Here is an 11,219-nt window from a genome sequence, read left to right on the forward strand (position 1 = left end):
GGTGAGGATAAAAAAGAAAGAAAAAATTTTTAGCCCTGGACAGTTCAGTTCAGCGGTTAGAGTGTCAGCCTGCGGTCCAGAGAGACTAGGGTTCGGTTCCTGCTAAGGGCATGTACTGCAATTGCAGTTTGTCCCTGGCCCCGGTTGGGCCCTGTGGGAGGCAGCCACTCCGTGTGTCCCTTTCACATCCATGTTTCTCTCTCTTCCTCTCTCTCCTTCCCACTCTATCTGAACAAGAAGTGGAAAAATGTCCTCAGGTGAGGATTAAAAAAAAATTTTTTTTAGCCCTGGCTGGTGTAGCTAAGTGGTTAGAGATTCGGCCTGCACACCAAAGGGTTGTGGGTTCAATTCCGAGTCAAGGGCACATACCTGGGTTGTAGGTTCAGTCCCAGGCCACAGGTCAGAGTGTGTTCAGGAGGCAACCAATCCACACGTGTGTCTCTCTCACAACCATGTTTCTTTCTTTCTCTCTCTCTCCCCCCTCTCACCCTCTCTCCCTCCCTTTCACTCTCTCTAAAACGATCAAGGAAAAAATATCCTCAGGTGGGGATTAACAAAATAATGTTTTTAAAATTGATTTTAGAGAAGAGGAAGGGAGAGAGAGAAAAACATCAATGTGATCAGCTGCTTCCTGCACCTCTCCAACCCAGACTGAGCCTCCAACTCGGGCATTGAACAACCTTTTGGTGCATGGGACCATGCTCAACCAACTAAGCCACACTGGCCAGGGCAATAAAAAAATCTTTAAGCCCTGGTCGGTTTGGCTCAGTGGGTAGAGCCCCGGCCCTCAGACCAGAGAGTCCCGGGTTTGGTTCCCGCTAAGGGCTCATACGGTTGGGGTCGTGTGGGTGGCAACCACTCCACGTGTCTCTCTCACATCGCTGTTTCTCTCTCTTCCTCCATCTCTCCCTCCCACTATATCTGAAGATAAATACAAAAAAATGTCCTCAGGTGAGGATTAAAAAAAAATCTTTAAAAACAAAAAGGAAAGAAAAACAGGATCCATCAAAGGCCTGAAACCAAATTTGTATTTCTGTCCTTTGCTGAGATTCAAATGGGGAATTCGCAAAACTGGAGTCTCCCCTTCCACAGGGAGCAAACTGCAGGGAGCTTTTCGGGAACAGGGTCCCTGCCAACATAAAGAACGCAGTTGCAAGTGTGGTCCCTACTCTGGCCTGCCCAGCATGGGGGTTCTTGGAGCACTGGAGAAGGACCTGCTGACCTTGCGCACAACTGAGCCATCCTCACTGTAGTCTACTCACAGCTTCAGGACCTGTCTTCAGCCAACTAATCAATTCGTCTGATTGCTTTGCGTCAGGAAACAGGTGGCTCAGAGAGGAGACGGACCTGAGTTGATGTTGGGACCCAATTCGGAGAATATGGGAGTAAATGATCGACATCAGGTTGAGTCTGTGGAGTCAGGCCAGGGCGGACCTAGGATCTAACTTCACCTAAAGAGCACTGACCCGGTGTTTGGCTGGTTGCTAAGGAGAGGCACCTGAACGTGCGAGTGATTGGTGAAAGTAAAAAATATATATAGCCAATGAGAAGAGTGCTGCAAGACTTAGGGTCCAATCAGTAAAGGGAAGTGTTCTGGAATGTACCAATATGTTAATTAGAAAGGGGCGTCTTTGAGAAAACGTAATAGACAGATCGGCAAGGTAAGCCCTGGGAAAGGAGAACACTGAAAATATAGCTTCCATTGGCGCCTAAAAGTCAGGCTCTGAGGAAAGTAACTCGGGTTGCTAGTTCTGATGGAGATATGACAGGGAATGTACCATGTAGCTGCTTGGCGTGGTGCGCTCTGCTTGATCACGTGAGCCGGTTCCAAGATGGCGGCAGGGGTGGCCGGGTGGGGGGTTGAAGCAGAGGAGTTCGAGGATGCACCTGATGTGGAGCCGCTGGAACCCACGCTTAGCAACATCATCGAGCAGCGTAGCCTTAAGTGGATCTTTGTCGGGGGCAAGGGTGGCGTTGGCAAGACCACCTGCAGGTAAGGAGGCTGTGGCGGGAGCCGGGAAGACCGGTGGGATGTACCACTGTGCGAAGGGGAGGCCAGGGGCCGGTTCGTCCACCCCGAGCCAGGCACGGGCGGTGGGTCGAGGTCTTTCGGGATGTATTCTGCAGAAGTTACCCAGAGCAAATAAAAAATACCTACTGAATGCAGGCATGTCATCCTCTGAGTTGGACCATCCCCTTTGGGGCTCAAGTGTCGAAACACATTGAACCCAGTTCACGGGAGCCAGGAGAGCACTTCGATGTCCCAATCAACTGGACCATACCAGAGCGAGTTTAGAGTAGGGGGCGGAGCACTGGGACAAACTATCAGTCTGGTGAAACTTGCTATTCTCTGTCCACGTGGGGGTGGGGTGGGGTGGGGTGGTGGTGAAAGGAGGGGGAGAGGGCACATGCATGATCAGACTATTCCAGTCAGCTGGTAGGAGAGGGAGGGATCCCTGGGGCAAATTATCCTGGCCAAATGGACTGAACCATTCTGAGTTTAGCAGGAGGTTCAAGGGACCCCTTAGCTGTGCTAACTGGGCAGCTGTACCATGCCAGTCTGTGCCAGCAAACAAGTAGCAGGTATCAGGCCAGACTGAACCTCACCACTCTAGTCAGCTAGAAGAGTCGGAGGTAAGGTCTGAGAGAGTCCCTCTGCAGGGATTGAGGCTTGATCCCACCATTACCCATATTCTCAAGGCCCCTGCTTATGGGCTCCACATCTCCCTATGCAGACCTAGGGAGAAGACCCCACCCCTTACTCCCTAACTTTTGACCTTTTCCTTGCCCAGCTGCAGCCTAGCAGTCCAGCTATCCAAGGGGCGGGAGAGTGTTTTGATCATTTCTACGGACCCAGCCCACAACATCTCTGATGCATTTGACCAGAAGTTCTCCAAAGTGCCCACCAAGGTCAAAGGCTATGACAACCTATTTGCCATGGTGAGTAGAGCAAGGCTCAGCTCCCCTGCTGGTGAAGGCCTGTTCAGGCTTTCCTCTGAACACCTACCATTAGTTACAATGTCTTGCCCAGTCTGCATCTTTTGTCTCTCCAGTTTCACCCCTTCTTCAACATACCCACAAGGAAAGGACTGAGGAATGCTTGTGGAGCAGAAAGTAAGCCAGAATGATGGTAGCTTAGTGAGCAAGAGGAGGGAGACATCAGAGAGATTAATCAGAACCATGTGGTGTAGGACCTTGTAGACCACTGGGAGCAGTTTGACTTTGATTCCAAGTTTAATAGGAAGCTGTTCATTTTGAGCAGCAGTGTCATATCCTTGAAAAGCTTCCCGTTACTGCCATGTGGAGATTGGATTGTAAGTTGAGGCTGGAAGTAAGGAACTAACAAGGAGCCTGGAACAGTGACCAGGCAAGAAATGATGGCAGCCAGTACTAAGATGGAGGCAGAATGTTGGGGAAGAAATGGTTGGATTTGGGATGTCTCTTAGAAATAAAATAATGCAATTGCTTGGTTGTAATGGGTGAGGGAAAGAAATGAATTAAGTACATCTCTTAGTTGGCTCCTAAGTAGCTGAGATGAGGAAAACTAGGAGAGGAGCAGGTTTAGAAGAGACAAATCAGGGATTCCGTTTTGGCCACAGTGAATCCAAAGTGCCCACTGGACATCCAAGTGAAGACACCAGGACATTGGGTTAACTATGTGAGCCTGGAGCCAAGAGGAACTTGATGTTGACTTGGGGGTCATTGTTCCAAGGGTGGTATTTAAAGCTGTGTGATTGTTTGGCTAGTGTGGCTTAGTGGTTGAGGGCTGACCCATTCACCAAGAGGTCGCCAGTTCGATTCCCAGTTAGGGTGCATGCCCAGATTGTGGGCTCAATCCCCATTGGGAGGCATGCAGAAGGCGGCCAATTGATGTTTCTATCTCTCTCTCCGTCTCACTTCCTCTCTCTCTCAAAAAAAAAATCAATAAAGGAAAAAATAATTTTTAAGCTATGTGACAAAAGAATATGAGAGAACAGAGTGGCCCAAAAACAACTTGAGGGCACATCACCATTTAGGGTCCAGTAGTAAAGTAGGCCAAGAAGGAGCCACCAGGGAGGTGAGAGAAGAGCCAGAGGTTATGCGTTCTTGAACTCCAAAGGGGCAAACGAACTTGGGCAGAAAGAGGTTGTCTGCTTCAGCAGGCACATCAGTTTTAAAGAGACCACCCTAGGAGCAGGGGCAAAAGCCTGCCTGGAGTGGGTGAGCTAAGGCAGTAAAGACAGTGATCGACATGATGTGGCCATCACTAGAGGGAGACAAAAGGAGGGTTTAAGGAGGGTTGTTTTTTTTTTTGAGAAAGGAGGTGCTAGAGCATGTTTGTTTGCTGATGCAAATACTTCAACAGGGTGGGTCAAGTAATGTTTCAAGGAGTGAGGATGCCAACAGAGGACTCTGCTCAGGTGGGAGTGAGCTCCATCCAGCTCACAGACCCATGACTTGGGCTCCTCCAGAGGCAAGGTGAGGGAACGAGCGTTTCCTGTGGGGGTAGATAAGGGTATTGACAGCTAGTGGATTTTCTTTCTCTCTGAGGCCCAGGTGAGGGACAGGTCTCAGCAGAGAGCAAGGAGTGAATGGGACAGAAGGGGTTAGAGGAGAAACAAGGTATGATGTAAATACTCCCAAGAATGGATGTCTGGCTGTCGAGTTCCCATTGGAGTTTGTGATTAGGAATGGGGAATAAGGTGGGAGTTAATTTGTCAGGTGTGTTCCTTAGTGCAGCCACACCAGAGACCAAGAATAACCAGGATAAGGATTTTGCCAGCCACAGAGGGAAAGAGGAGTGTTTGTAGAAACAACCTATGGAGCCTGGGCTGGATAAGGGTGCTGGCCAGGAGGGACACTGACAGTGAACTGGGGTCAGGGGAGAGGGAACAAGGTGGCCCAAAGAGATTTAAATAACTGAGCAGGACGCAAGGAGGCCCAGGTCAGAGAGTGGGATATGTGAGCTCAGAGGTGACCCAGTGACTAGGAATAACCCATCAAGGATGTGATAGGGTATGATGGGTGGGGTGATGGGTAGATAAGTTCTACGCAGGGAAATGGACCTCTGAGGCCAGTGAGGAGGACTTCATCACAGGACCCATGAAGTTATCAAGAAGAAGTGACACAGGAGGAGGGTAGAAAAGGAGGCATCGAGTCCAGGACTGGCCAGGGTGCCCAGGGATGGTCATACCTTTGTAGATTCCACATCCATGTTGAGGATTTCCTGTGTGCTAGACAGTTCCTGGTGCCTTCATGGGGCTGACATTCTGGCTGGGGAGACAGATGAGAAATGTGATGAGTAAGTCATGTAAGGAGAGGCTGGATGTTAAGGAAAAAGGAAGGTAGAACAGTGGGGGCTGCATCTGCACTGTTAGATGAAATGGTGAGGGAAGACTCACATTAGAAGAATAGTCTAGAAGCAGTCAGGGGCCCAGGTAGGGGAATAGCCAGTGAAAGCCCTGCAGAGGGCTTTGGTGTCCCTCTGTGGACACTTCACAGTTTGCAATTTTCTATCCGTTTTTTAAGTAGTTTGACCCTTTGTGCAATCAAAAGACCTTAGTGCCGCCCTGGCTGGTTTGGCTCAGCAGTTAGAGCATCGGCCTGTGGTCCAGAGAGACCCGGGTTCGGTTCCCGCTAAGGACATGTACCATGGTTGCAGTTTGTCCCCGGCCCCGGTTGGGTCGTGTGGGTGGCAACCACTCAGTGTGTCCCTTTCACATTGATGTTTCTCTCTCTCTCTTCCTCTGTCTCCCTCCCGCTCTATCGGAACAAAAAATGATAAAATGTCCTTGGGTGAGGATAAAAAATAATAATAAAATAAAAAGACCTTAGTGCCTGAAGGAGAACCTTGGCACCTTGGAGGTCTCCCCAGCCTCTTCTCTGATGGGACCTGATGCAGGGCTGAAGTTGGGGCCCTCTGTGGGCTACCCTGACCCTGGTGCCCACACAGGTGAGAAGGCCCTGGGAGTAGCAGCAGCAGCCTGAGTCTCGATCCCTTGGCCTCCCCAGGAGATTGACCCCAGCCTTGGAGTGGCAGAGCTGCCTGACGAGTTCTTCGAGGAGGACAACATGTTAAGCATGGGCAAGAAGATGATGCAGGAGGCCATGAGCGCCTTCCCAGGCATCGACGAGGCCATGAGCTATGCAGAGGTCATGAGGTCAGGCCCAGTAGATTAGTCGGCTTGGGGCTGGGGTGGAAGGGGGAACAGAGTGGTCCTGACCTTCATCTCCCCACAGGCTGGTGAAAGGCATGAACTTCTCAGTGGTGGTGTTCGACACGGCGCCCACGGGCCACACGCTGAGGCTGCTCAACTTCCCCACCATTGTGGAGCGGGGCCTAGGCCGCCTCATGCAGATCAAGAACCAGATCAGCCCCTTCATCTCACAGGCAGGCAGGGCCCCAGGGCATCCAGGTTTCCCCTGAGTGGGAGCCAGTCCCTAGGCCCCCAGATGTGCATTGACAAAGGCCTTTCTCATGCACAACTCCCCTGTTCCACAGTTCCCAATGGAAGGGGCGGATCTTCATTGTGAGGGTACTGTCCCCCCTCTAGGGTACTTGGTGTCTCCGTCCCCTCCTGCGGAGTGCCCCAGACAGAGCAGAAAGCACATAATCCAGAGCCAGGTGGCCCAGATTTAAATGCTTTGCACTCTAGTGTGACAGCTGTGTGACCTAAGGCAAGTCACTTCATCTCTCTGGGCCTCACTTTCTTTGTCTATCAAATAGAAAGCATGTGAGTGTTTCCATTTATTATTATTAGTCTGACAACATGACAACCACACTTCTATACACATTCTATCCCCCAGGTGGTGTGTGTGGCCCCTTTTGGGGACCTCTGCCTCAGATAGTCAAATTTGTAGAGCACTTACTCTGTACCAGGCACTGTTCTGAGCACGTGACATGTTTCAGCTCATCTAGCATACCCACTCTTAGAGGTAAGCTCTACACATAAGGAAACTAAACCTTCAGGTCAAGCCACCTGGCCATAGTATCCCAAAAGAGGCAGAGCTGGGCTTTGACCCCTGTGGTCTGTTCAAGAGCCCATGCTTTTAACTACTGGAAGGTGTCAAGAGTCACCCATCACAAGTGTTTAGCGAGTCCCCAACCCAGGAGTTATAACCACTCCAGGTAAGCCTCAAGCCCTCCCATGTCCTCCCCACAGATGTGCAACATGCTGGGCCTAGGGGATATGAACGCAGACCAGTTAGCCTCAAAACTGGAGGAGACGCTGCCTGTCATCCGCTCTGTCAGCGAGCAGTTCAAGGACCCTGTGAGTCATGGTGCAGATGGACAGTGAGAGGCTCTGGGGCCAGGGACAGGGCCAGCACCTGGCCCTCACTGTCCTCTTTCACGCCCTACAGGAGCAGACAACTTTCATCTGTGTGTGCATTGCTGAGTTCCTGTCCCTATATGAGACAGAGCGGCTGATCCAGGAGCTGGCCAAGTGCAAGATTGACACACACAACATCATTGTCAACCAGCTCGTCTTCCCGGACCCTGAGAAGCCCTGCAAGATGTGTGAGGCCCGCCATAAGATCCAGGCCAAGTACCTGGACCAGGTGTGCATGCCCAGCCCTCTCAAACCTCTGATAACTGGCAGTGGGGGGCTGGCCCAGCCTAACCACAGCACTACCAGTCACTTACTCTATGCTCTGACTCTGCTGCATCCCACCTCTTACTTCTGCCCCAGCTTCCTGCCCTTCACCCCTACTTCAGACCCTTCCCCCTAATTCTGGCCCTGGAGGAATATGTCTGGCCTGAATACCTCTGACCCTGGGTAGCCTGAGGTCCAGCCCAGAGATCTTTGACCTCACTGATACCACTCCCACCTGTGACCCTGTGAAGCCTCTGACCCTGGGAGACCCCCAGCCCAACCCCTTCCATCTACCCACATTCTTTCCCTGCCCTGCAGCCAGCCCCCTGACCACTGTCCTCTGCCCCCTGTCCTGGCCACAGATGGAGGACCTGTATGAAGACTTCCACATTGTGAAGCTGCCTCTGCTGCCCCATGAGGTGCGGGGGGCAGACAAGGTCAACACCTTCTCCGCCCTCCTCCTGGAGCCCTACAAGCCTCCCAGCGCCCAGTAGCACCGCTGCCAGTCTCAGCTGCTACTATTTCCACCCACCCCCACCCCACCAGGGCAGAGTTTGCACAAAGTCCCCCCATAGTACAGGGGGAGCCACTTGGGAGGTGGGAGGCAGGGAGGGGGTCTGTTCCCCCTGGTGGGGCTGGGGAGGCTGTAGCTGCTCCTCAACTCTCCCTGCCTCTCGCTCCTCAATAAAATGATCATAAACCACTGTGGGTCTGGGAGTCAGTGCCTCTGTGTACAGTTGCTCAGGTTGTACACTGCACAAAGATGTCACATTGAGAGGGGCAGAGTCACAACAGACCTAACAAAGCTGTGTGTTTATTAGGCAATTTTGGAAGGTAAGTGTCTTCAGTAAGGGGGTGCTTTTTCAAGCTCTGTATGGGTAGGAGTGTCCCTGCCATAATGCCTGGAGTAGAAGAAAGGGACATAATACCCCCTTCCTTTCAGAGTGTGGGAACCAGGGGGTCCATTGGAGAGCCTCAGGCAGGTCAGGAGCGGATTAGGCAGGCAGCAACCCAGTACTGCCTGCTGTTTGGTTTGGAAATTAGTGGGCGCCCTGGGAAGAGGCAGGGCTGGCCAGACTGAGGATTAACAGTCTCTATTCCCCAATTCCTGCCCCCTCCACCCCCATGAGATGAAATCAGCTCTGTCCACCACAGCTACAGGTTACAACCAGGGGCAGATTAGGTCACAGGATGGTAGAGCACTTGGGCCAGAGGTATCCCTGAAGTCCTATTTGTACAGCCCTCTCAGTGAGTGGCCTCATGTTTCCTGTAGTTGGAGCTTCACCCCTAAAATGGAGACAGATGTGGCCATTCACAGAGCCAAGGGATAAATTCACTTGACCCTGGAAGGGTCAGCACAGCAGCCTGGACAGCGGGCCTCCTTATCCCCTTCACTACTCCCTCTGCAACTACCTGGATGGCCACATTCACCCCCACCTGGGAGACCCAGGACTGGAATGACCTGCACTTGCAAGTTTCAAGATAGAGCTGGTGGGGGGTGGGGAATATGGACAAGAGGTGCCTGAGGACATGCATGAGTCAGGAAGTGGTGTTCCAACAGTGTATACCCAAGGTCTGGGTGTGTTCGGGTGTGCGTGCTTGTAAGGGGAACCCAGCCACAAGCCCAGACGTGTCCTCTACTGGATTGTACTGGCTGTGCACAAGCGGTGTGGGCATGTTGGAGTGGCACTTGTAAACAAACAATGGTGTAGCCCATGGCAAAGACCCCAGGCTCCAGTTGAACTGCCTGGGCTCAAATCCCAGCTGTGCTGTGTAAGGGCTATGTCATTTGAGCCTGTTTCCCTACCAGATAGTGGGAATGACAAATACCAACTTCATATGCCTGCTTACAAGGATTCAATGAGGTGAAATAAGTAATGTCTTGACAAATATTATTCATTGTTACAATTAAGCATGTGAACTAACTTGGGCAACCTGCCCCTAACCCAGCAGGGGTCCAGCGGTCAGAACTGTGTTGGGGACACTGTGAACTGGAGGAGGGAGATGAGCATAGGGAGAGAAGAGGAGGCTTGCTGCAGTGTGTATAAGAATACATCCTAGGGAGTGGGGGCCTCTGGTCAGGAATGGAGCTGCATCAACTTGAAGCCTGTCTCCTCCCCAGGACCCGAAGCTATCACTGCCAGCCCACATCCACTTTTATGGGCTGTCCAGCAGCTGGACAGCAGAGGAGCAGGTTTGAGGGTAGCCAGCCTGGGCTAGTTCTTAATTACCTCAGGTGGGGCAGACATATGCCAGGCAGGACTTCTGGGTGGGGCCACATAAATCCTACACTACTAGTGCACAAGGTGGACATGAGGTGCCCAGGGGCTGGACCCCTGAGCCTCCACCCCTCCGACACCAGGCTGTGTGTTTGAGGAATAGGACAGGGAGGCTGTTTGTGCCAGGCTGAGTGTGCCCCCTTTCACTGAAGGGGGAACATCTGTCCTGCATCCATGCCAAATGTGAGGACAAGTTTTTGTGTCCCCAAGCTTGTGTGTTCATGGCAATGCAGAGAGAGTCTGAGATCTGAGGTGTGTCTGTTGGGGGGATCCACACCCATTCTTCAGCCTCCTCCTCCCACCCCAGGATCTGGCTTACACCACAGTAAGGGGGCAGTAGGGAGGGGTGTCTTATCAATGTGCAAATGCAGGTGAGTTTCATGAGGGGTCATGGGCATGACCTCTTCTGGATGTGCCCCACAGGGTCTGCAGGACTGTTGAGGAGGGGTCCCCGATGTATGAGTCCTTGCAACACTGATGGATCTAAGGGATCCCAGGAACATGTGCAGCTGTGTAGAGGGCAGGTATTCCCACATCTGTTGGGTGACCGTGGGTATATCTTTGTGCAGGGAAGATAGGAATAAATGAGTGCTACCACCCTCTGTGGGATGGTGTATGGCTGTGTGTATGAAGGCTTTCTGGGCTCTGCCCTTAGCTGGTGTGTGTTAAGTGAAGCTGAATTTGTGTCTGGGTTTATGATGTGTATTTCTAAGTACAGTACACCTTTGTGATAGTGTATGACTACAGGTGACTGTGGAGTCCCCATCAGCAGAGAGTGTGTGTGTGTGTGTGTGTGTGTGTGTGAAAGGAGAGGAGGGGAGGGGAAGGGAGGGGAGGAGAGGGGAGGAGAGGGGAGGAGAGGGAAACAGAGACTGGGAAGGACACAGTCCCTGCCCCCTCCCCCACCTCTAGTCCCTTGGACTTGCCAGTGACTGCCAGTGAGAGAGACAGGGAGGAGCAAGGAAGTCCTAGTTGAATTTCTCCCCAGCTCCAGGTAACAAACTGGCCAGACTTACCCAAAGTTCTGAGGCTGCAGCCCAGGGGGGCGGGCCAGGGAGAAACCATCCACGCCCATTCTTCTGCCCCCTCCCACCCCCAGGATCTGGCTTCAGCCACACCCAACACTGAAGCCACCTGCCGTCTTGTCCCTGTCCCTGTGTGTCCTGCACCCACCATCAGGTGAGAAGGGCCCAGGCCTAGGAGAATAGGAGACCCTGAGGATAGGTGGGCCTGTGGGCAGGTTTGAGGCAGAAATTCGTCAGTATCCTCAGAGTATGGAGTGGAGAGCTTGGAAGGCTAGAGAATGAACAGAGGAAAGATCAAGGTGGACTCAGGAAAAAGGGAAGGATAATTAAGTGGAGAGGCT

General features: G+C 52.1%; 1 protein-coding gene across 2 annotated transcripts; it reads left to right on the forward strand.

Annotated features, from left to right (window-relative positions):
* Positions 1-1,801: 1,801 nt before the first annotated feature.
* On the forward strand, positions 1,802-8,275 carry GET3 (guided entry of tail-anchored proteins factor 3, ATPase). 2 transcript variants are annotated; one of them, XM_036240105.1, is made up of 7 exons: positions 1,802-1,993; positions 2,793-2,940; positions 5,992-6,140; positions 6,220-6,370; positions 7,143-7,250; positions 7,342-7,539; positions 7,893-8,001. In XM_036240105.1, the coding sequence occupies exons 1-7, from the start codon at positions 1,833-1,835 to the stop codon at positions 7,902-7,904; spliced, it is 927 nt and encodes a 308-aa protein (XP_036095998.1). In that variant the 5' UTR covers positions 1,802-1,832; the 3' UTR covers positions 7,905-8,001. The 2 variants fall into 2 exon arrangements, with proteins under 2 accessions (XP_036095998.1, XP_036095997.1); XM_036240104.1 differs by having other exon boundaries at positions 1,803-1,993; positions 7,937-8,275.
* The last annotated feature ends 2,944 nt before the right edge of the window (positions 8,276-11,219 follow it).

This window comes from Molossus molossus, unplaced genomic scaffold, assembly GCF_014108415.1.
Source record: "Molossus molossus isolate mMolMol1 unplaced genomic scaffold, mMolMol1.p scaffold_m16_p_4, whole genome shotgun sequence".
NCBI classification, from domain to species: domain Eukaryota; kingdom Metazoa; phylum Chordata; class Mammalia; order Chiroptera; family Molossidae; genus Molossus; species Molossus molossus.

What these genes read in the sequence shown, in the direction of transcription:
- GET3 (XM_036240104.1), top strand. Translation starts at nt 1,833, where the DNA reads ATGGCGGCAGGGGTGGCCGGGTGGGGGGTTGAAGCAGAGGAGTTCGAG. An exon ending in ATGACAACCTATTTGCCATG is followed by an intron (nt 2,941 to 5,991) that starts GTGAGTAGAGCA and finishes TGGCCTCCCCAG; the next exon opens with GAGATTGACCCCAGCCTTGG. An exon ending in GCGAGCAGTTCAAGGACCCT is followed by an intron (nt 7,251 to 7,341) that starts GTGAGTCATGGT and finishes CACGCCCTACAG; the next exon opens with GAGCAGACAACTTTCATCTG.